The sequence below is a fragment of the Salmo salar genome, chromosome 29 (assembly GCF_965601325.2).
Source record: "Salmo salar chromosome 29, fSalSal1, whole genome shotgun sequence".
In the NCBI taxonomy this organism is placed as follows: Eukaryota; Metazoa; Chordata; class Actinopteri; order Salmoniformes; family Salmonidae; genus Salmo; species Salmo salar.
This window is the reverse complement of record NC_138319.1, coordinates 26,218,329-26,242,931: the sequence shown is the minus strand read 5'-3', so window position 1 is coordinate 26,242,931 and position 24,603 is coordinate 26,218,329. Positions and strand designations below refer to the sequence as shown.

The 24,603-nt window shown below is 43.7% G+C and overlaps 1 protein-coding gene across 4 annotated transcripts; it reads right to left on the bottom strand.

Moving 5' to 3' along the window:
• Window positions 1-255: 255 nt before the first annotated feature.
• On the bottom strand, window positions 256-20,157 carry LOC106590406 (alanine aminotransferase 2-like). Of its 4 annotated transcripts, none has more exons than XM_014181394.3 (12): window positions 19,786-20,157; window positions 19,001-19,188; window positions 3,352-3,441; window positions 3,152-3,257; window positions 2,922-3,055; window positions 2,546-2,789; window positions 2,363-2,442; window positions 2,107-2,243; window positions 1,766-1,940; window positions 1,471-1,626; window positions 1,175-1,287; window positions 256-1,078 (listed from the first exon to the last, which is right to left on the bottom strand). In XM_014181394.3, the coding sequence occupies exons 2-12, from the start codon at window positions 19,136-19,138 to the stop codon at window positions 988-990; spliced, it is 1,464 nt and encodes a 487-aa protein (XP_014036869.1). In that variant the 5' UTR covers window positions 19,139-19,188; window positions 19,786-20,157; the 3' UTR covers window positions 256-987. The 4 variants fall into 4 exon arrangements, with proteins under 4 accessions (XP_014036869.1, XP_014036868.1, XP_014036870.1 ...); XM_014181393.3 differs by lacking the exon at window positions 19,786-20,157 and adding an exon at window positions 19,462-19,591; XM_014181395.3 differs by lacking the exon at window positions 19,786-20,157 and adding an exon at window positions 19,367-19,454.
• Window positions 20,158-24,603: the final 4,446 nt, after the last annotated feature.

Sequence of the window (24,603 nt, the reverse complement as noted above, 5' to 3'; positions counted from 1 at the left end):
GGAAGTAGATCCGTTCTTCAAGTAGTGACGGTGTCTCCTCCTGGTGGACAGAGTTTGACATACCTTGTAACCCAATCATGCATTCATGGTTTTTTGACACATTTACAAAATATGATACGTAGTATAGCCAGATTTGTTTGTGCCGTCTTTTCAACTCCTATAGTCAGTGACATTAACATAAATATTGCCAGAGAATGCGGTAGATTGTCAACTGAGTTTACTTCTACAAAGAGACTGTCTTTCAACTTCCAATACTAATGGAGTACACAAATACATTTTATTATTTATACAATAAACATTAGTCACCAAAAAAATACTGTAGCTACAGTCAGACTGTTCATTGGACACAGTATTCTTTTCAACCCAGCACCCTTTTCAACACAATATCCATTGCACTCCTGTCGTGCAATAGAAGCACACCTCTACCAACCATTTACTGATATTCGGACTAGTTTGGACCAGTGTTGCTGTATGACCTGTAAAATACGTGGCAGGACAAGTAAATTCTTAACTGAAAAAAAAAAGTTAAGTCATGAGCTGATGACTGAAAACAGATATCACATAAACACACACACATTGCAAAGGAGGCTGGTTAGGGGAGAACAGCTCATAATAATGGAAACCATGTGTTTGATACCATTCCATACATTCTGTTCCAGCCATTACTATGAGCCTGTTCTCTCCAATTAAGTTGCCACCAGCCGCTGTGCAGATGCTGTCTGACACAATTAAAAACAATTAGCTAAAACAGAATAGCAGGCACCATGTTAAATAGTTCCGTTTTTTAACAGTGCTTCCCTTGCAATGTCAACTCTTGAGCATTAGAGGGGAGATATTCCAACACGAGGTGTGTTGTGGTGACTGTTCCAGCCACACAACGGCACTTGGTAACTCACTGGCACCCCTTGTTGGCTATTCAATCCATTTTCTGAGGAGGATAGGTGGGTTTCTGTGACAGACTGGTCTAGGTGGGGGAGGAGTTTGGGGTTATGAGAACTCCTCTGTGAACCGCTTATGAAACTCCCTGATCTTTTCTAAAACGATCTTCAGCTTTTCAGTTGCAGGCAAGATGGTCATCCTACAGAAAAAAAGACAAATTCAGTGTTATCATCATACCTTAACCATCACTAAACAATGGTGTTGACACTGTACAGTAGCAGTGAACAGGTCTAACCTGAAATGGTAGGTTCCATCCCTCTGGCCGAAGCCACTCCCTGGGACCAGACAGATGCCCGTCTCCTCCAGCAGTTTCATACAGTAGAACATGTCTGGAGCCTGTTCCTTTTCCTACACACACAGCGACACAGAGGGTGCAGTGAGCATATGGGTTGAACAACATTGGAAGAATCAAAACAACTGAGAAGAGCATCAGAAACAGGCAGAGAATTTAAATTAAAATAAAGAGGGGGGGGGGGGGGGGGGGGGATTGAGAGGGGGGGGGGGGGGGGATTGAGAGCGAGGAAGAGAGACCTTGGCCGCGTTGATGGCTTTTTCTGGCAGTGTGAGGCGGGGGAAGGTGTACATGGCTCCCTGGACAGGGTTACAGTGGATCCCTGGGACCGTGTTGAGGACCTGTGCTGTCATCTTGGCCTTCTCAGACAGGATATGCAGATTGGCAGTACGCTCCTGTAAACAGGTCAGGTTAATACCAACAAGTTGTGACAAAGTACATACAAATAAAAAAACTGAACAGCACTTGTTACACTGTAATAAGCTTAATGCAACATTTATCCTAACTGAACATCCACATCATGTGTATGCTGACCTTGATGAAGGTGTCGTAGGAAGGTTCGTCAGGCTGGGGGGGGTTGACTACCAGGTCCAGCAGGGCCTGCCCAGGGACGGAGGGGCACAGCTGCACAGACACCAGCTTAGTCAGCTGCAACTTCACCTCAGGGTCCATGTTAATCACCTCCATGTACCCTCCCCTGAAACCACACCTGCAGGACAGTCAGTGACAAACATCAACATTAACTTATCCCTTGCAGAAAATTGGAGAACACGTCATTCACAGCCAACGTATCAAAGGTTCGTTTTTTCTAAAAGAGCAAAGTAGTGCAGTCAGTCACCACCTGAGAATGTGTGGGTGTGTAGCTAAAGACTTACTCTCCCATGTAGCATTTGGAGGTGGAATGGAAGGAGGCTAGCTCCACAACACTGGAGTACTCTGGTCCCATCTCAAACAGAACCTTCTTAAAGGAGTGGAACTGGCAACCCTCCGCGTACACATTATCCTGGTACACCTAGCAGGAACAGAGGGAGGGAGTCATACATATTGAGTAACTAGTCTAGAAGAAACACCTTAGAGAAGGGGGAGAAAGGTCAAACCAGAAACAAGAGATTGTATTAATTATTAAATTACCTCATCAGCCATCAGGAAAAGGTGCTCCTCAGCAGCGAATCGGATCACATCTTCAATGCACTGCCTGCTCTGGACTTGACCTATCACAGTGAAGGGAGTCCACTAATCAGAACAGACATTAGGTATAAATTAAAAAGGACTCACAGATCACTAATGTTTTGGAACGGAAACTTTTCCACATACCTGTGGGGTTGCCAGGGTTGATAATGCAGATGGCGCGGGGGTTACAGTGCTCCCTCCCTGCCTTCACAGCCCTCCTCAACTCATTAACGTCCAGGCTCCAGCACTTGTCCTCGTCCAGGCAGTAGCTGATCTGGACAGCCGCCAGCTCAGCCAGAGCAGCAGAGTAGAGGGGGTACTGAGGGATGGAGATCATCACCCCTGTACGGGTCTTCCCCTCGCCTGACGTCAACAACTTCAGCATGGTCTACAGGACAGAGGGAGGAGATGTGAGGGAGGAGATGTGAGGGAGGTAGAAAGGACTGAAAGGGGAGAGTCATGTACTGTAGATCCAATTGCCATTGACCGGAAATTAAAATAAGGTTGTCATCATTCTTACCACTATGGCATCACTGGCCCCAGAAGAGAGGTAGATGTTGTCAGGGTTACTGGGAATTCCACCGTCCCGCCTCTCAATGTATTTAGCAACATCTTGTCGTATGACCTCAATGCCTGAACTAGCACTGTATGCACCTGGAGTAAAAATACAAGTTCAATGGATATTTATCCAATGTTTGTCATTCAGCTTGTACACACTGCCTGCCTACAGTAGAACTAGTGGTGTTTCACCTAAACTACCCCCTCCACAGGCCTGAAGGATGCGCCGTGCTCGGTTTTTAGCGTCCTCTGGAAACTTGTCTTCTAGGAGATCCGGGTACACGCACAGCGCTATAACCTGACAGGAACAAAGCAGATCAAGTCATATTTTGTAATAATGAGGCACTTGGATATAAAAATGTACCACAGGTTTAGAACAACAATTAACAGACCTGTCTGAAAAATGTGATTGGTTTCTGGCCCATGGCATGTGCATCACCGATGTTGGCTTTAATGACCTCAGTGAAGGGCTTCTTAACTCCCTGCAGATAAACATAGTTACACAGATATGGTTATCCACAGTGCATTCAGAAAGTATTCAGACCCCTTGACTTTTTCCACATTACAGCCTTATTCTAAAATTGATTAAAATCGTTGTTTTTCATCAATCTAGCCACAATGACAAAGGGAAAACAGGTTTAGAATTTTTGCAAAAGTATATATATATAAAAAAAAATGAAATACCTTATTTACGTAAGTATTCAGACCATTTGCTATGAGACTTGAAATTGATCTCAATCTCAGGTGCATCCTGTTTCCATTGATGATCCTTGAGATGTTTCTACAACTTGATTAGAGTCCACCTGCGGTAAATTCAATTGATTGGACTTGATTTGGAAAGGCAGACACCTGTCTAGATAAAGGTCCCACAGTTGACGGTGAAAACCATGAGGTCAAAGGAATTGTCCATAGAGCTCAGAGACAGGATTGTGTTGAGGCACAGGTCTGGGGAAGGATACCAAAACATTTTTTGCAGCATTGAAGGTCCAAGGACCAAGTGGCCTCCATCATTCTTAAATGGAAGAAGTTTGGAACCACCAAGACTATTCCTAGAGCTGGCCACCCGGCCATACTGAGCAATCAGGGGAGAAGGGCCTTGGTCAGGGAGGTGACCAAGAACCCGATGGTCACTCCGACAGAGCTCCAGAGTTCCTCTGCTGAGATGGTTGTCCTTCTGGAAGGTTCTCCCATCTCTGCAGCACTCCAATCGGGAGGGGGAACAATTATTCTAAAATAGATTAAAGGCTGTAACGTAATTTTTTTGGGGGGAAGTCAAGGGGTCTGAATACTTTCCGAATGCACTGTACAACAAAGTCAGATTTAGTGCACAACAACCTCAAAACAGCAAAACGTGTGCCAACTAATATGACAACTCTAAACTTGGTTTAAAATCCCTGCTTATTTCAACCATTGGACTTTATATAATTCCAGAAGCCAACAGGCTATCAAAGAGAGGGACAGGACAGCTGTGATACTCAAACCGTGTGGAGGACTGGGGAGGAGGGGAACGATCTGAGTCAACAATAAGGCTGTTGTGCCAATGCCTTTCCCGCTCTTTTCTCTCCTTCGCATTCTGTCCCTGCTCAAGGGCACTCCATTTCCCTCCAGTTCTCATAATCATAATTTCATTCAAACTCGTGATACTGATGGAAATTTGCAATGCTACAGCTTGATTTTCCAAGAAAACAGGGACAAGTCCCAGATTGTGGAAAGTGTGTAACATGACATTGACATGTTATTTTGTGTAGATGCGGTAGGCCTAGTAGTCATTAAACAGCATAATGTGATAAGCCCCTGAATAAGCCACCCATGTTTCTACTGTGCAGCAACTCGATTAGCGGGGTTTAACTTTCATTTAACTTGTTGTCCCCGCGGTGTCATTTAGGCTACACACTACAGAACATTAAAGACAGCCTATGTCTATGCTGCATTTACTGTATGTCTGAGTGCTGCGTCTTCTGTTCAGCGATCTAAAGCAATGGACTATAGATGACACTACTCTCCTTGCTGTAGCTAAACAGCCACTCTGTTTGTCCCCCTAACTGAAACCTAAAACTACAGGAGACCTCCCCGATGTCCTCCTATTGGTCAATATTAGGGGGCGTCTCATGACTTCTGCCAATCAAAGAAGGCAAGAGAGACCACTACTGGTTCTGTTTAGACTAGGCCTGGCTGACAGTCAGCATGGAATCGTTTTACTTGAGTCATCACCATTATCTTAACCAATTGAATCACCTCATTCTATAAATGAACAAAAATATAAAACTTAACGATTTTACTGAGTTACAGTTCATAAGGACATCAGTAAATTGAAATAAATTCATTAGGCCCTAATCTACGGATTTCAAATGACTGGGCAGGGGTGCAGCCATGGGTGACATGGTTACACGTGGTCTGTGGTTGTGAGGCTGGTTGGACGTTCTGATAAATTCTCTAAAATGACGGAGGTGGCTTATGGTAAGGAAATTCCCATTAAAATCTCTGGCAACAGCTCTGGTGGACATTCCTGCAGTCAACATGCCAATTACATGGTCCCTCAAAACATTGTGGCATTGTGTTGTGACAAAACTGCACATTTTAAAGTGTCCTTTTGTTCCGACCACAAGGTACACCTGTGTAATGATCATGCCGTGTAATCAGCTTCTTGATATGCCACGCCTGTCAGGTGGATGGATTATTTTGGCAAAGGAGAAATGCTCACTAACAGGGATGTAAACAAATGTATGCTTTTTGTTGATATGGAACATTTCAGCTCATGAAACCTGGGACCAACACTTCACCTGTGCGTTTATATTTTTGTTTAGTGTAATTACCATACAGGTCGTCCCTGTATGTTGGTAGAGCATGGTGTGTGCAACGCCAGGGTTGTGGGTTCGATTCCCACGGGGGCCAGTACAAAAAAAAATGCATGAAATGAAATGTATGCATTCACTACTGTAAGTCGCTCTGGATAAGAGCGTCTGCTAAATGACTAAAATGTAAATGTAAAATGTATCCACAAAGCATGTCAGAAAAGGTCCTAGGAATCCTGTTAAAAGAGACACTGCCCAGAAAAAAAACGGAGCCAGGAGTAAAATCAACTCAAGTTTCTCAGCTAGTAAAACAACAGGTATCCAAAGGAAATACAATGACGCTCATTGCATGGTTGCAAATTACGGGGAACAACTAATCGCGATGAGGCATGGCCAACGCCGGTGAACGCTATAGCACGCTTCAGACAACCGAGTCACGACGTGAAGTCAGTCATTTTATTGAAATTACGTGGAAACCTTGATTCAACCGTGTGTGCCCAGTGGGAGTGAATGTGACCGTACAATCAAATGTTGTGATGGTAAAATGTGAGATATAATTTGCCTGATATTAAATCACTTTGCCTACCCTTAATTATTTGCCATTGTGTAGGCATGCATTTTTTAAATAAATTCTGATGTTATTAAAAGCGCAATGGACAATTACCGTTATGTCAACACACTCGTCACTCCCGTTTCACAACTAAATTGCTTTGGCACAGTGGGCATCAAGCCACTTGCCGATAATGTTGCATACAACATTTGAAAAGTCTCATTACATTGTGTTCTAAGTTAACATAAGCCTTTGATGCCTTCAATTGCCCAACTTCTAGGCATGACGAATTTATCCTCCAAAAGGAATAACTTGAAATAACAATCGATAGAAAGACATGCTTATTTACTAGTCTAGTTATAAGTATATAGGCACAGGCCTATCATGTGAAGCTTTGTGGATACGGCCCCTAGTTTGACTGTCGTCGTAGAGTCGTAACACTCCTGTTATTCCCATAATTAAATCAGAATAAATTACATTTGTGGTCGCTGCTTCACCGCGTGTCATTTACGCTAGCCATTGTGATTTGGGACACATGGAGACAGCAAGTTTTGTAAGTGTTGTATAAGGGTAATCAAATGGCACTTATTCTTCACATAGGAGCTTGTTTAAATCTAGCCTGATTGCCGTCTGTTCAGCCATCACATGCCACTCAGAAGTGGAACGTTAAAAACTATATATATATATATATATATATATATATATATATATATATTTTTTTTTTAGGTGTCTTGCCCATTCACCCTCTGAATGGCGCACATACACAATCCATATCTCAATGCTTAAACATCCTTCTTTAACCTGTATCCTTCCCTTCATCTACACTGATTGAAGTGGATTTAACAAGTGACGTCAATAAGGGATCATAGCTTTCACCTGGTCAGTCTGTCACAGAAAGAGCAGTTGTTCCTCATGTTCTTTACACCATTTACCTAATGAGTTCTATTTCATTGTTTCATGCTCAGTTATCTTTTTTCCCCCTTCTGGAAAAGTAGGCTATAGTACCAACCCATTTACTGTATGCCGGTCTTTTGGATGCAGCCTAGGTGTAAATGACTGACCAGTCTGAAGTATTGAGTCTAGAGGTCGACCGATTTAAATCGGAATGTATGATTAATTAGGGCCGATTTCAAGTTTTCATAACAATCTGTATTTTTTTTACACCTTTATTTAAACTAGGCGAGTCAGTTAAAAACACATTCTTATTTTCAATGACGGCCTAGGAACGGTGGGTTAACTGCCTTGTTCAGGGGCAGAACGACAGATTTCTACCTTGTCAGCTCGGCGATTCAATCTTGCAACCTTACGGTTAACTAGTCCAACACTAACCACCTGCTTTACATTGCACTCCACGAGGAGCCTGCCTGTTACGCGAATGCAGTAAGAAGCCAAGGTAAGTTGCTAGCTAACATTAAACTTATCTTATAAAAAACAATCAATCATAAATCACTAGTTAAACTAGTAATATCATCAACCATGTGTAGTTATCTAGCTTGTCCTGCGTTGCATATAATCGATGCGGTGCGCATTCGCGAAAAAGGACTGTCATTGCTCCAACGTGTACCTAACCATAAACATCAAAGTCTTTCTTAAAATCAATACACAAGTATATATTTTTAAACCAGCATATTTAGTTAATATCGCTTGCTAACATTAATTTATTTTAACTAGGGAAAATGTGTCACCTCTTGCAACAGAGTCAGGGTATATGCAGCAGTTTGGGCCGCCTGGCTCGTTGCGAACTGTGTGAAGACTATTTCTTCCTAACAAAGACAGCCAACTTCGCCAAACGGGGGATGATTTAACAAAAGCGCATTTGCGAAAAAAGCACAATCGTTGCACGACTGTACCTAACCATAAACATCAATGCCTTTCTTAAAATCAATGCACAGAAGTATATATTTTTAAACCTTCATATTTAGCTAAAAGAAATCCAGGTTAGCAGGCAATATTAACCAGGTGAAATTGTGTCACTTCTCTTGCGTTCATTACACGCAGAGTCAGGGTATATGCAACAGTTTGGGCCGCCTGGCTCGTTGAACTAATTTGCCAGAATTTTATGTAATTATGACATAACATTGCACAACCTTCAATGTAACAGAAATATTTAGACTTAGGGATGCCACCCGTTAGATAAAATACGGAACGATTCCGTATTTCACTGAAAGAAAAACTATTTGTTTTCGAGTTGATAGTTTCCGGATTCGACCATATTAATGACCCAAGGCTCGTATTTCTGTGTGTTTATTATATTATAATTAAGTCTTTGATAGAGCAGTCCGACTGAGCGGTGGTAGGCACCAGCAGGCTCGTAAGCATTCATTCAAACAGCACTTTGGTGCATTTTGCCAGCAGCTCTTAGCAATGCTTCAAGCATTGCGCTGTTTATGACTTCAAGCCTATCAACTCCCAAGATTAGGCTGGTGTAACCGATGTGAAATGGCTAGCAAGTTAGCGGGGTGCGCGCTAATAGCGTTTCAAACGTCACTCGCTCTGAGACTTGGAGTAGTTGTTCCCCTTGCTCTGCATGGGTAACACTGCTTCGAGGGTGGCTGTTGTCGATGTGTTCCTGGTTCAAGCCCAGGTAGGGGCAAGGAGAGGGACGGAAGCTATACTGTTACACTGGCAATACTAAAGTGCCTATAAGAACATCCAATAGTCAAAAGTATATGAAATACAAATGGTATAGAGAGATATAGTCCTATAATAACTACAACCTAAAACTTACCTGGGAATATTGAAGACTCATGTTAAAAGGAACCACCAGCTTTCATATGTTCTCATGTTCTGAGCAAGGAACTTAAACGTTAGCTTTCTTACATGGCACATATTGCACTTTTACTATCTTCTCCAACACTTTGTTTCTGCATGATTTAAACCAAATTGAACATGTTTCATTATTTATTTGAGGCCAAATTGATTTTATTGATGTATTATATTAAGTTAAAATAAGTGTTCATTCAGTATTGCTGTAATTGTCATTATTACAAATACCATTATTATTATTATTTTTTTTTTAATAAATAAAAAAAATCTGCCGATTAACCTGTTGGGGATAGGGGGCAGTATTTGCACGGCCGGATAAAAAAACGAACCCGATTTAATGTGGTTACTACCCCTGCCCAGTAACTAGAATATGCATATAATTAGTAGATTTGGATAGAAAACACTAAAGTTTCTAAAACTGTTTGAATGGTGTCTGAGTGTAACAGAACTCATATGGCAGTCAAAACCCTGAGACAAATCCTAACAGGAATTGGAAATCTGATGTGTGGAATCACTTCAAACCTTTGCCATTGAAACGCACAGGGACTTATTAATCATTTAGCACTTCCTAAGGCTTCCACTAGATGTCGACAGTCTTTACAAAGTGGTTAGAGTCTTCTATGGTAGAAACTGACCCAAAGAGAGGCTTGGGAAGTTGGTCACAGGTGGAGGGCTATTACTACTATGATGCGGGCGCCCACGGGAAACCTTTTGTTCCGAAACGTTTAGTGAGACAATGCAATCGTCCGCCTTGAATATTATTGAAGCTCTGGTTGAAAAAGGCCCTAAAGATTTGTTATACAACGTTTGACATGTTTGAACGAACGTAAATATATATTTTTTGCACATTCGTGACGACAAGTCCCGCGCGCTTCAGTACATTATGAGTAGCCTTCGGAACGCGCTAACAAGAAGGAACTATTGGGACATAAATTATTAACTCTTTCGAACAAAACTACATTTGTTGTGGACCTGGGATTTCTGGAAGTGCCTTCTGATGAAGATAAAAGGTAAGGGAATATTTACAATAGTATTTTTGATATTAGATGGTTCCAAGATGGCGCTAACATGTATCGCCTAGCCTATTTTTCTGAGCATACCACGTCGTTTATTGCAAAGTGTGATTTCCCAGTAAAGTTATTTTTAAATCTGGCAATGCGGTTGCGTTCACGAGATGTTAATCTATAATTCTTTGAATGACAATATTACATTTTAACAATGTTTTCGAATAGTAATTTTGTAAATTGTAGCGCTGATTCACCGGAAGCATTTGAGGGAAAATATTTTCTGAACGTCACACGCCAATGTAAAATGCTGTTTTTACATATAAATATGAACTTTATCGAACAAAAAATGCATGTATTGTGTAACATGATGTCCTAGGAGTGTCATCTGATGAAGATTGTCAAAGGTTAGTGCTGCATTTAGCTGTGTTTTGGGTATTTGTGATGCATCTAGTTGCTTTGAAAATGGCAGTGTTATTTTTTTTGGCAGGGTACTCTCCTAACAGTCTAATGTTTTGCTTTTGCTGTAAAGCCTTTTTGAAATCGGACAACGTGGTTCGATTCAGGAGAGGTGCATCTATAAAATGGTGTAAAATAGTCATATGTTTGAGAAATTGAAGTTATAGCATTTATGAGGTTTTGTATTTCGCGCAACGCGATTCCACTGGCTGTTGACTAGGGTGGGACGCAAACGCCCCACCTTGCCCAGACAGGTTAATCGGTATCGGCTTTTTTGGCCCTCCAATAATCGGTATCGGCGTTGAAAAATCATAGTCGGTCGACCTCTAATTGAGTCCACACAAAACATGACATAATACATACTTGCCTTCAATTGAAATTGTCTGATTGTGCCATTCCACTTCAAACCATACTGATCTTTGTCCCATCTGTTGTGCTGAGTTAACAATAAGTGTCACTGGCCAGTGCCCTGACAAAGTATCTCAGCTGACTCATTACACATACTTTATGGCTGGAGGGAGAGAAAACAGGTGCAGTTGTGTTCAACTTCAAACCTACTGTACTTTCTGGCTAACCTGAGCACCTTATGACACTCCTTAGAATGAAGCGCTGGGGTAATGTCATAAGGGGAACCTGCTCGACAGTATTCAGCTGTTAAGACGTGGCACAAAGCCCAGTGAACTTTGCTCATAGAATTAGGCGTGACAATACACTGAAAATATATATTTAAAAAAAACACAACATGCAACAATTAACCTGTTAGGGCTAGGGGGCAGTATTGACACGGCTGGATAAAAAACGTACCCGATTTAATCTGGTTACTACTCCTGCCCAGTAACTAGAATATGCATATAATTATTGGCTTTGGATAGAAAACACCCTAAAGTTTCTAAAACTGTTTGAATGGTGTCTGAGTATAACAGAACTCATATGGCAGGCAAAAACCTGAGAAGATTTCATGCAGGAAGTGGCCTGTCTGACAAGGTGTCGTTCTTCTTGTCTCTGTTTATTGAAGAGTGAGGATCTTAGCTGTCCCGTGACACTTCCTACACCCTACAGGAAGTGGCCTGTCTGACAAGGTGTCGTTCTTCTTGTCTCTGTTTATTGAAGAGTGAGGATCTTAGCTGTCCCGTGACACTTCCTACGGCTGCCATAGGCTCTCAGAAGGCGGCAAAACGCTGAATCGTGGCTTTGCAGGCTCTGGCTGAAAAAAAGTAGCGCGTTTGGGTAGTGGCTGGTTACAGTACTGTGAGACTCAGGCTCGTGCCCGCGTCGACCGAAAGCTTTGTTTTCTTTCCTCTGTTTAGCTAAATGGACATTCCCGGTCGGAATATTATCGCTTTTTTACGAGAAAAATGCCATAAAAATTGATTTTACCAATTTTACTGAGTTAGTTCATAATGAGGAAATCAGTCGATTGAAATTAGGCCCTAATCTATAAATTTCGCATGACCTGGCAGGGGCAGGCCTGGGAGGGCATAGGACCACCCACTTGGGATCCAGGCCTACCCACTGGGGAGACAGGCCCAGCCAATCAGAATTAGTTTTTCCCCACAAATGGGCTTTATTACAGACAGAAATACCCCTCAGTTTCATCAGCTGCCCGGGTGGGTGGTCTCAGCCGATCCTGCAGGTGAAGAAGCCGGATATGGAGGTCCTGGGCTGCCGTGGTTACACGTGGTCGGCAGTTGTGAGGCCGGTTAGACAAACTGCCAAATTCTCTAAAACTCCGTTTGAGGCGGCTTATGGTAGAGAAATGGCAACAGCTCTGGTGGGCATTCTTGCAGTCAGCATGTCAATTGCACGCTCCATCAAAACTTGAGATATGTGGCATTGTGTGACAACTGTTACTTTAGAGTGGCTTTTTATTGTCCCCAGCACAAGGTAATGTAATGATCATGCTGTTTAATCATCTTCTTGATATGCCACACCTGTCAGGTGGATGGATTATCTTGGCAAAGGAAGAAAAAAATAAATAAAAAATAAATAAAATAAAAATCACAAACTTTCAAAAGTTTTTTGTGCGTATGGAAAAATGCAGGGTTATTTTATTTCAGTTTATGAAACATGGGATCAACAATTTACATGTTAAGTTTATATTTTTGTTCAGTCTAAGTAACTTAATAGGATCTCTATGACTCTGCTCTACACAGATTCAGACCAGCCCAAGGGAGAGAGCCAATTCAAAGACAGGGATGTCGAACGTACCCAATATCTACTCTAAACCAATCCAATGTCTACTCTGAAACATTTGGTTCTTATTCCCACCTCAAGCCATAAGAGGGAGTGACATCTCCACTCCTTTCAGTTAATTGCATTGTATTCGTATGTGACGCCACTAGTTGTAGAAATCCTTTAGGAGACTACTGCCTTGAGAGAACAATGCAGCGTCTCCAAAAGAGCAAGTGAGCATTAGTTTCAGTGCAGCCCAGGAGAACATCACAGCCCCTCACAAAGACTTATCCTTTGCCTCGTGTTTGTATTTCCTCCTAAGGAAAGCATAGCACTTATCATAGATCAGCGTCACCCATCTCAAATTTTCACATTTAAGTCATTTAGCAGACACTTACCCAGAGCGACTTACAGGAGCAAGTAGGGTTAAGTGCCTTGCTGGAGGGCACAGAGATTTTTCACCTATTCAGCTCGGGGATTCAAAACAGCAATGAAATACCTTCTGGTTACTGGCACAATGCTCTTAACTGCTAGGCTACCTGCCGCCCAGAACTCACCATCATTATGCAGCGCTACACTATTTGATGGTGTCTGTGCACGCAATGCTTTAAAATGTTATTGTAAATAGGTTGACTGCGAGTCTGACATTGCCTGTGTCACAACTTGTTTAGCATGCAGGGTTGTGTAAGTGTGCAGCCTGGTCTCAGACTAGACGTAACATTGTATACGTAAATCTGAGCAACTCAAATTAGTATGATATGGAACCAAACATAAGAGAAGGTTACTTACGCAGGACTACACAGTTATTTGCCCAATTATAGCAAATTTTTGGTCAGCAATAAACATCCTGTAAAAGTAATGGTGTGTGCGTCGCCCGCGTTTGTAGTCAGTGGGCCGTTGCCAGAGGAGCGAGAGACATTGCGCAGCAGTTAAAATAACAATATAGCCTACAACAGACTAACTAGATAACCATCCTAACTACAGAATATGTATTGAATTGGCTAACTCACTTTTTTTTATTTTACCTTTATTTAACCAGGTAGGCCAGTTGAGAACAAGTTCTCATTTACAACTGCGACCTGGCCAAGAAAAAGCAAAGCAGTGCGACAAAAATAACAGAGTTACACATGGGATAAACAAACGTACAGTCAATAACAACAGAAATCTGTATACAGTGTGTGCAAATTAAGTAAGGAGGTAAGGCAATAAATAGGCCAATAGTGGCAAAGTAATTACAATTTACACTGGAGTGATATATGTGCAGATGAGGATGTGCAAGTAGAAATACTGGTGTGCAAAAGAGTAGAAAAACAAAAACAAATATGGAGATGAGGTAGGTAGTTGGTTGGATAGGCTATTTACAGATGGACTGTGTACAGCTGCAGCGATCGGAAAGCTGCTTTGACAGCTGACGCTTGAAGTTAGAGAAAGATAAGTCTTCAACTTCAGTGATTTTTGCAATTTGTTCCAGTCATTGGCAGCAGAGAACTGGAAGGAAAGGCAGCAAAAGGAGGTGTTGGCTTTGGGGATGACAAGTGAAATATACCTGCTGGAGCATGTGCTACTGGTGGGTGTTGCTATGGTGACCAGTGAGCTGAGGTAAGGTGGAGCTTCACCTAGCAAAGGCTTATAGATGACCTGGGGCCAGTGGGTTTGGCGACGAATATGTAGCGAGGACCAGCCAATGAGAGCCTACAGGTCGCAATGGTGAGTAGTATATTGGGCTTTGGTGACAAAACGGATGGCACTGTGATAGACTGCATCCAATTTGCTGAGTAGAGTATTGGAGGCTATTTTGTAAATGACGTCGCTGAAGTCAAGGATCAGTAGGATAGTCAGTTTTACGAGGGTATGTTTGACAGCATGAGTGAAGGATGCTTTGTTGCGAAATAGGAAGGCGATTCTAGATTTAACTTGGGATTGAAGATGCTTAATGTGAGTCTGGAAGGAGAGTTTACAGTCTAGCCAGACACCTAGGTATTAACAGTGTCCAAAGAAGGGCCAGAAGTATACAGAATGGTGTCGTCTGCGTAGAGGTGGATCAGAGAATCACCCGCAGCAAGAGCGGCATTATTGATATATACAGAGAAAAGAGTCGGCCCGAGAATTGAACCCTGTAGCACCCCCATAGAGACTGCCAGAGGTCTGGACAACAGGCCCTCCGATTTGACACACTGAACTCTATCTGAAGTAGTTAGTGAACAAGGCGAGGCAGTCAGAGAAACCAAGGCTGTTGAATCTGCCGATACGAATACGGTGATTGACAAGAGTCGAAAGCCTTGGCCAGGTCGATGAAGACAGCTGCACAGTACTGTCTTTTATCGATGGCGGTTACGATATCGTTTAGGACCTTGAGCATGGCTGAGGTGCACCCGTGACCAGCTCGGAAACCAGATTTCATAGCGAAGAAGGTGCGGTGGGATTCGAAATGGTCAGTGATCCGTTTGTTCACTTGGCTTTCGAAGACTTTAGAAAGGCAGGGCAGGATGGATATAGGTCTGTAACAGTTTGGGTCTCTGCACCCCCCTTTGAAGAGGGTATGACCGCGGCCGCTTCCCAATCTTTAGGAATCTCAGACGATACGAAAGAGGTAGAACAGACTAGTAATAGGGGTTACAACAATGGCGGTGGATAATTTTAGGAAGAGAGGGTCCAGATCGTCTAGCCCAGCTGATTTGTAGGGATCCAGATTTTGCAGCTCTTGCAGAACATCAGCTGTCTGGATTTGGGTGAAGGAGAAGTGGGGGGGGCTTGGGCCAGTTGCTGCGTGGGGGTGCAGAGCTGTTGGCCGGGGTTGGGGTAGCCAGGTGAAAAGCATGGCCAGCCGTAGAGAAATGCTTATTGAAATTCGATTATCGTGGATTTATCAGTGGTGACAGTGTTTCCTAGTCTAAGTGCAGTGGGCAGCTGGGAGGAGATACTCTTATTCTCCATGGACTTTAGTGTCCCAAAACTTTTGGGAATTAGTGCTGCAGGATGCTAATTTCTGTTTGAAAAAGCTAGCCTTTGATTTCCTAACTGAATGTGTGTATTGGTTCCTGACTACCCTGAAAGTTGCATATCGCGGGAACTATTCGAAGCTAGTGCAGTACGCCAAGGGCTATATCTGTTCTTAGTTCAAATTTGTTGAGAGGGACATTATTTAAGATGGTGAGGAAAGTACTTTTAAAGAACAACCAGGCATCCTCTACTGACGGGATGAGGTCAATATCCTTCCAGGATACCCGGGCCAGGTCGATTACAAAGGCCTGCTCGCAGAAGTGTTTTAGAAAGCGTTTAACAGTGATGAGTGATGGTCGTTTGACCGCGGACCCATAACGGACGCAGGCCATGAGGCGGTGATCGCTGAGATCCTGGTTGAAAACAGCAGAGGTGGATATAGAGGGAAAGTTGGTCAGGATGATATCTATGAGGGTGCCCATGTTTACGGACTTGGGGTTGTACCTGGTAGGTTCCTTGATAATTTGTGTGAGATTGAGGGCGTCCATCTTAGATTGTAGGACGGCCGGGGTGTTAAGCATATCCCAATTTAGATCACCTAGCAGTATGAACTCTGACAATAGATGGAGGGCAATCAATTCACATATGGTGTCCAGGGCACAGCTGGGAGCTGAGGGGGGTCTATAACAAGCGGCAACAGTGAGGGACTTATTTCTGGAGAGATGGATGAGGGATGGTCGAACTGTTTGGGCATAGACCTGGATAGTGTGACAGAACTCTGCAGGCTCTCTATAGTAGATTGCAATTCCGCCCCCTTTAGCAGTTCGGTCTTGACGGAAAATGTTGTAATTGGGGATGAAAATTTCAGAATTTTTGGTAGCCTTCCTAAGCCAGGATTCAGACACGGCAAGGACATCAGGGTTAGCGGAGTGTGCTAAAGCAATGAATAAAGCTAACTTGGGGAGGAGGCTTCTGATGTTAACATGCATGAACCCAAAGCTTTTACGGTTGCAAAAGTCAACAAATGAGAGCGCCTGGGGACACACAGGGCCTGAGTGACAATGAGAGAGGTTGCATCTCTGGAGGTGCCAGTTAAGCTAGGTGCGGTCTCCGCATGTGTGGGGGGTGGGACAAGGGGGCTATCTGAGGCATGTTGAGCAGGACTAGGGGCTTCGCAGTAAAATAAAACAATGAGAGCTGCCCTAAACAGTATACAAGGCATATTGACATTAGAGAAAGGTATAAAGCAATCACAGGTGTTGATTGGGAGAGCTAAGACAACAACGGGTGAGACAACGGGTAAACAGCTAGGACAACAACAACGGGTAAATGGCGATGAATGGGCAGAAAGGGTCAGTTAGCTACACACAGGGCCTGAGTTCGAGGCTGGGGCCGACAGATAAACAAAATGAAGTACTGTGTCAATGTACAGTCCAGCAGGCATCAGCTGTGTAGCTGAGTGATCATAGGGTCCAATGAGCAGCAATAGATGAAACAGGGAGCCGTTCGGTAGTCAATTATTACGCTAGGCGAGCGGGAGACCCGGCATTCAGGAAGCTAGCGGGCCGGGGATAGCAGATGGGTCATCACCAACATCCACGACGCAGAGGCCGGTTGAGAGCACATCGTCCGAATTACGTCAGCAGACCAGTCGTGATGGATCGGCGGGGCTCCGTGTCGACAAAGGTTCCAGGCCAATCGGCAATAGAGGTATTGTTCTTGGTGTACTTCGTTTGCTAGCCGGGAGATGGGCCTAGCTCGAGGATAACTGGTGCATGCTTCTGGACAAGGGCGTTAGCCACAATAGCCACTCGGTAGCAACTAGCTAGCTGCAAAGATCCGGTGTAATGGTACAGAGCTTGCAGCAGGAATCCGGTGACGTAGTGGGGGAAAAAAGCAGTCCGATAAGCTCAGGGCTGATATCGCGCTGTGCACACTGGCAGGTATTATCCGGGCTAAAAGTGGCTGAAGTCCGACCTAAAGGTAACGGTAAAGACCGCTAGCAGTGGCTAACAATGGCTAAATAGCTAATTAGCTGGACTAGCTTCTGATGGAGGTTCCAGTTATAAGGTCTAAAAAAATAGCAGCTCCGTACCACATTGGGTGAGGCGGGTTGCAGAAAGGTATATTTAATTTGAAAATGGAAAAAAAATTATATGTATGAAATGTATACAAAAAAACCTGAAAAAGCTATTTACATGGCACGAAAACAAACAGGTCTTACAGCTGTGCCATCTTTGAACATTAGTTAACTATTAGCAGGTATTATTGTCATGTCCAAAAATAACTTTCCACCGGGACTCGTGTAGGCTATAACCGCAAATGGCTGACACGCAGTTGATACAGGTATGCAGGAGATAAAACCAATGCTGCATTCTCCGGTTCTAAAACAGTCTCTCAAGCGCTCAAAATTGGCTAGAATTCTCCTCTATTAAATATTGGCCATGTAATTCTGACAAAGTAAAACATTTGAATAGCCTAATTGACAAGTAGCCTAATATCTCCCTGGCCTGAACACTGAATATTTTTGCCATTAAAATAGATAAACATCTTAGTTCAACCTGGGCTCAAAGCATGTTGTATTATTCTTTACGTAAATCTGAGACGTTCCATTAGTGACACACACATACCCATTACAATATGTCAGTATGTTACGAATTTGCAAAACGCATGATATGTTAATTCTGGCTAGCTAGCTAACCTTAGTTCGCATTAGCCACCTAGCCACTGTAACCTAGCTACCAGTCTAGTGGTTAGAGCGTTGGGCCAGTAACCGAAAGGTTGCTGGATCGAATCCCCAAGCTGACAAGGTAAGAATCTGTCATTCTGCCCTTGAGCAAAGCAGTTAACCCACTGTTCCCCGGGCGCCGAAGAAGTGGATGTCAATTAAGTCAGCCCCCGCACCTCTGATTCAGATGGGTTGGGTTAAATGCGAAAGACATTTCAGTTGAAGGCATTCAGTTGTTCAACTGACTAGGTATCCCTCTTTCCCTATATAGTACGTTTTGCAAATTCGTAACATATGTATGAGTTGCAATTCTAACATATGTTACGTACAGAATACGAAATGCTCTGAGTCCAGGTTGAAGTGAGGTACTTTGCTAACCTTAGAGTAAGTTAGTGGGTGGGATTCCACTTTTCCTCACCTTCTTATGGCTAATTGGTATGTTTTTATGCCTGCTACATTAGTTTAATGGGCAACTTTCCATTGACCGAAGACATCTGGTAATTTGCTCTGTCACCTGGGCTGTACTCCCTCTCAAGGAAAATGTCAGCCCCTTGCTCAAAAGCTTTGTTTGTGAAAGCAGCAGCAGGACCGATTGCAAACCTCTATCCAATAGTAGACATGAAAATGTACCTCTTTGAGCTCTTTTTCAATCTGCACTGCACGTTGCACAACTGGACCACGGACAGCATACTCAACCCGCTTTACATTCGGGTTCATGGTGTCCACGTTAAGCACCCTCTCCCAGTGCCCAAGTCCATTTTCAGTCATGTTCGGTTTCTGGAGCTCACACAATGTTCCGCTGATAGTCCACGAATGGTCTGTGGAATTTAGAGAAAAAAGGAAGAGTGGTTGGTAAGTTTGAAGTGTGAAACAACCAATGCACAGCAGCACCACACCAGGATGTACAATACGGGTAGGTGCTAGCCAAAGACAACATTAGGCCAACTGTTGCAGCAGAAGACACGTGCACAATGCGAAGACAAAAAGCCCACCAACCATCCAGCGTGAAATAATTGTTTCCCTACTTGTCTTGCTTTCTTTCGTTCAATGACCTAAGCTGGATATAAAACTGTTTTGTTATCAGAGCTTACCAGAACCACCCAAAACGCGCGTTTCAGCTGTCACTAGATAGAGAAAGAGCTGGAACTGACAGGCACTAATCGGCTAAAGTAACAACCTCATGTAACAACCTCTTACAAATAACAGTCGATGGTTTTATAAGGTTGTCACGCCTCCTTTAGACTTCTGGTATCCAAACCCCCCAAGCCACTCATTGTCATTTATTTTGTACATCATGTTCTCTTAACTTGCTCAATTTAGGAGCACAAATACATTTAGGCAGGTTTAGTAGCACCAGAAAAAGTAATTTTTTAAAGATTGAGATATGGATCCTAGCAACTTTAAAAGCACATCACCTGAATAAGCTCTCCCTTTTCATTTCTTTCGGTGACACCAAATGTTGGCCTACTACTGGTAAAGTTCCCACAAATATGATAACTTTCAGGTTGTTAGCTAGCTAATGCTGTAACACGACTGAACTAGGTTATTTAAGGTTAGCTGCTTGCGAGTGGTTTTAGAACGGCCTGTGACATGGTTCGTGAATGTAAAATGCAGTCCTGCCTATGTGAGATGAGAAGAACAAAAACTTTGCGCCGGTAATATGCGTCATAGATTTGGAAGGGTTTGGGCTAGAATCAATCCGTTTTCTCTGTAGTAATGGTGCAAGCATGGCAGTAACGGATGCGCTCAGTGTATTCTCAATGGCACTAAGAGGCTGCAGTTCATTGAATGAATGATGACAATTATTATCGGCGTTATCATTTTTTCTCGGCGGCTAAATTGGATGCATCAACCAATGGTTGCCTACCTCGTCATCGAATATGCAGGCGGGCACTAGACAGCTATAACATATGGGTCGTGCTCTACATGGAACCCAAAGGGTTCTCCTATGAGGACAGCTGAAGAACCCTTTAGAACCCTTTTTTCTAAGAGTGTAGTTTAAATACTTAAGTAGGCCAACCTACTCTGCATTTTGATATATAGACATTGAAGAGATAGCTGGGGTGGATTTAAAAAACACTTGTGACCCAAAATATTTGCTGTTTTATTATTATTATCTATAATTATCTCCATTTAGGTTTTCAATGGTCAAAGTTTAAAAACATTAACCATTTCATTGAAGGATTAATATTATTGCCATGGAGTGTTGAAAGACATTTTTGCCTGAGCTCTTTACATTGCTTTCTGGAATTGCACAGAACCTGAAAGGGCACTGGCACAGCACTCCCCCCCCCCCCCCCCCCCCACACACACACACATGTAATTATCAAACCATTCCCTTGAATGTCAACATCCTAACCTAAATAACTCCTCCCATGTCCTAAATTACTCCAATGCACAAGTTTGCAATTATCCATGTCACATATGTCAGCAAGACAATGTTCCCCTGAACATTTTCGACTGATTGTCAAACCAGTTTGTTTTAAACAGTCCTTCTAAAAAAGAATGCCCTGTGAAATGTTACATTGCATAGGTACTATTCCAGGCTAACTGTGTGTATGTACATGTTACAGAATTATTACATAGATTATTTCACTGGTACTCTGGTATCAGGCATATCCTTTATAACAAGTTGATACAGGCTCAGACCTGTTGTACTGCGTTACATGTGTTTGTTAGTTGAAATCAGACAACATTCTCTAGACGCCTTAAAGTGCTCTGGTCTGACCTACTGAAATGACAGCACACTGTAGGCGGTTGGAGGTCATCCCTTCATTTAGAGCTGGACATAAACTCACTATTTTGCTTAACCTTTGTGACCGTCCAGTCTAGTCCATGTCTTCCGTATGAGACCCTCACAGTCACTCCTACAGTGGATGTGGATGTAGCCACTAATCCAGCACGTGAGTACTTTTAGGCATGCAGCACTTTTAGGCATGCATTCAATCCAGCCTGCGAGAGGGGAGTTAAAAAACACTTCAGGCCACACTTGAACATTTAAAACTAGATTGACAGTATGTCAAAATCGTGATGTAGCCCTCGAGCCAAAAAGTTTGCCCACCTCTGCACTAGTCAGTGGAAGCACAATGGTTCTCTCTGTATATCCCTGTGTGTCTGTGAGGCCGTTCTGTCTCTGCTGTACCCCATTGGAAGAATCCAGAAACATCTGGTTCTCAGGGATACAGTATTTTCAACCTAGCTTACTTTTCCTCTGTAAACTGGATGTGGCGACCTCGGTCAGGCATTTCTTTACGCCTGCTACGTTAGGTTAGCTTTATCCTGACACCCAGGACATAGGAGAGAAAATCAAATCAAGGTGTGGACTAACTATCAGGTATGAAGGGAAGACCCAGATGCAGACCACGTCGAATAAACAATAGTTTAATATTCCAACAGGGGCAGGCAATAGACAGGTCAAGGCAGGCAGGGGTCAGAAAACCTGAAGTGGGGCAACGGTACCGGAGGGCAGGGTAAGGCAGAGATTGGTAATCCAGAGGGGGGCCAGAGGTACCAGTCAGCAGGCAGGCTCAGTGACAGGCAGAGTGGTCAGGCAGGCGGGATCAGGACAGGCACGCAGGAGCTGAGCCACAAAACACTGGTTGACTTGAACAAACAAGACAAACTGACACAGACAGACAGAAAATCCAGGTATAAATACACGGGATAATGGGGAAGATGGGTGACACCTGGAGTGGGGTGGAGACAATCACAAAGACAGGTGAAACAGATCAGGGTGTGACACTAACATTGAAACGCTTACTTATGGGCCCTTCCCAACAATGCAGAGAAAGAAAATAGAGAAATAATAGAAAAGTAAAACACGGAGTAATAAATACACAATGAGTAACGATAACTTGCCTATATACCAGTGGTACAAATACCGAGTCGATGTGCAGGGGTACGAGGTCATTGAGGTAGATATGTACATATAACTAGGAATAAAGTGACAGTAAACAGTAGCAGCAGCGTATGTGATGAGTCAAAAAGAGTTAGTGCAAAAAGGGTTAATGCATATAGTCCGGGTAGATATTTGGTTAGCTGGTTAACTACCTATACAGCAGTTTTATTGCTTGGGGGTAGAAGTTGTTCAGGGTCCTGTTGGTTCCAGACTTGGTGCATCGGTACTGCTTGCCGTGCGGTGGCAGAGAGAACAGTCTATGACTTGGGTGGCTAGTCTTTGACAATTTTTAGGGCCTTCCTCTGACAAGACTAGTATAGAGGTCCTGGATGGCAAGGAGCTCGGCCCCAACGATGTACTGGGCCGTCCGCACTACCCTCTGTAGCACCTTGCGTTAGGATGCCAAGCAGTTTCCATAGCAAGCGGTGATGCAGCCAGTCAATATGCTCTCAATGGTGCAGCTGTAAAACTTTTTGAGTATCTGAGGGCCCATGCAAAATCTTTTCTGTCTCCTGAGGGGGAAGAGGCATTGTCATGCCCTCTTCATGACTGTGTTGGTATGTTTGGACCATGATAGATCCTTAGTGATGTGGAAACCGAAGAACTTAAAGCTCTCGACCCACTCCACTACAGCCCTGTCGATGTGAATGGGGGCGGGCTGGGCCCTCCGTTTCCTGTAGTCCACGATCAGGTCCTTTGTCTTGCTGACGTTGAGGGAGAGGTTGTTGTCCTGGCACCACACTGCCAGGTCTCTGACCTCCTCCTTATGGGTTGTCTCATCATCGTTAGTGATCAGGCCCACCACCATCGTGTCTCAGCAAATTTAATGATGGTGTTGGAGTCGTACTTGGCCACGCAGTCGTGGGTGAACATGGAGTACAGGAGGGGACTAAGCACACACCCCTGAGGGGCCCCCGGGTTGAGGATCAGCATGGCGGATGTGCTGCTGCCTACTTTCACAATCTAGGGGTGTCCTGTCAGGAAGTCCAGGATCCAGTTGCAGAGGGAGGTGTTCAGTCTCAGGATCCTTAGCTTAGTGAGGAACTTAGAGGGCACTATGGTGTTGAACTCTGAGCTGTAGTCAAGGAACAACATTCTCATGTACAGTAGGTGTTTCTTTTGTCCAAGTGGGAAAGTGCAGTGTGGAGTGCAATAGAGATTGCATCATCTGTGGATCTGTTGGGGCAGATTGCGAATTGCAGTGGGTCCAGGGTGTCTGGGATGATGATATTGATGTGAGCCATGACCAGCCTTTCAAAGTATTTCATGGCAACAGATGTAAGTACTAGGGGGTGATTTCATTAAGAGAGTTTCCCTTGGTGTTCTTGGGCACAGGGACTATGGTGGTCTGCTTGAAAGATGTAGGTTTAACAGACTGGGTCAGGGAGAGGTTGAAAATGTCAGTGAAGACACTTGTCAGCTGGTCATCGCATGCTCTGAGTATGCTTCTTGGTAATCCGTCTGGCTCTGCGGCCTTGTTAATGTTAAGCTGTTTAAAGGTCTTACTCACATCGGCTACGGAGAGCGTGATCACACAGTCGTCCGGAACAGCTGGTGCTCTCACGCATGGTTCAATGTTGCTTGCCTCGAAGCGAGCATAGAAGGCATTTAGCATATCTGGTAGGCTCGCAACACTGGGAAGCTCGCGGTTAGGTTTCCCTTTGTAATCCGTTATTGTTTGCAAGCCCTGCCACATTTGACTAGCATCAGCGCCGGTGCAGTATGATTCGATCTTAGTCCTGTATTGACATTTTGCATGTTTGATGGTTCGTCGGAGGGCATAGTGGGATTTCGTATAAGCGTCTCGCTCCTTGAAAGCGGCAGCTCTAACCTTTAGCTCAGTGCGGATCTTGCCTGTAATCCATGGCTTCTGGTTTGGATATGTACGCACGGTCACTGTGGGGATGACGTTGTCGATGCACTTGTTAATGAAGCCGGTGACTGATTTGGTAAACTCCTCAATGCCATTGGATGAGTCCTGGAGCATATTCCAGTCTGTGCTAGTGAAACAGTCCTGTAGCTTAGCATCCTCACCCAAATGGAGGGTAAAGGAGAGCTTTGTATGCGTCGCTGTGTGTGGAGTAAAGGTGATCTAGAGTTTTTTCACCTCTAATTGCACAGGTGACATACCGGTGGAAATTAGGTCAAGCTGATTTCAGTTTTCCTGCATTTAAATCACCGGCCACTAGGAGCACTGCCTCTGGATGTGCATTTTCTTGTTTGCTTATGGCCCTATACAGCTTGTTGAGTGCGGTCTTAGTGCCAGTATCAATTTGTGGTGGTAAATAGATGGCTACAAAAAATAAATAGTATGATCTACAGCTTACCATGAGGT

Bases quoted from the DNA above. Each gene is read 5' to 3' on its own strand.
- LOC106590406 (XM_014181394.3), bottom strand. From the start codon at position 19,138: ATGACTGAAAATGGACTTGGGCACTGGGAGAGGGTGCTTAACGTGGAC. The intron at 3,442-19,000 runs GTACATTTTCAT...GTTTATCTGCAG, and splicing joins TTGAAAAAGAGCTCAAAGAG to GGAGTTAAGAAGCCCTTCAC. The intron at 2,443-2,545 runs GTATGTGGAAAA...TCACTGTGATAG, and splicing joins CAACCCTGGCAACCCCACAG to GTCAAGTCCAGAGCAGGCAG.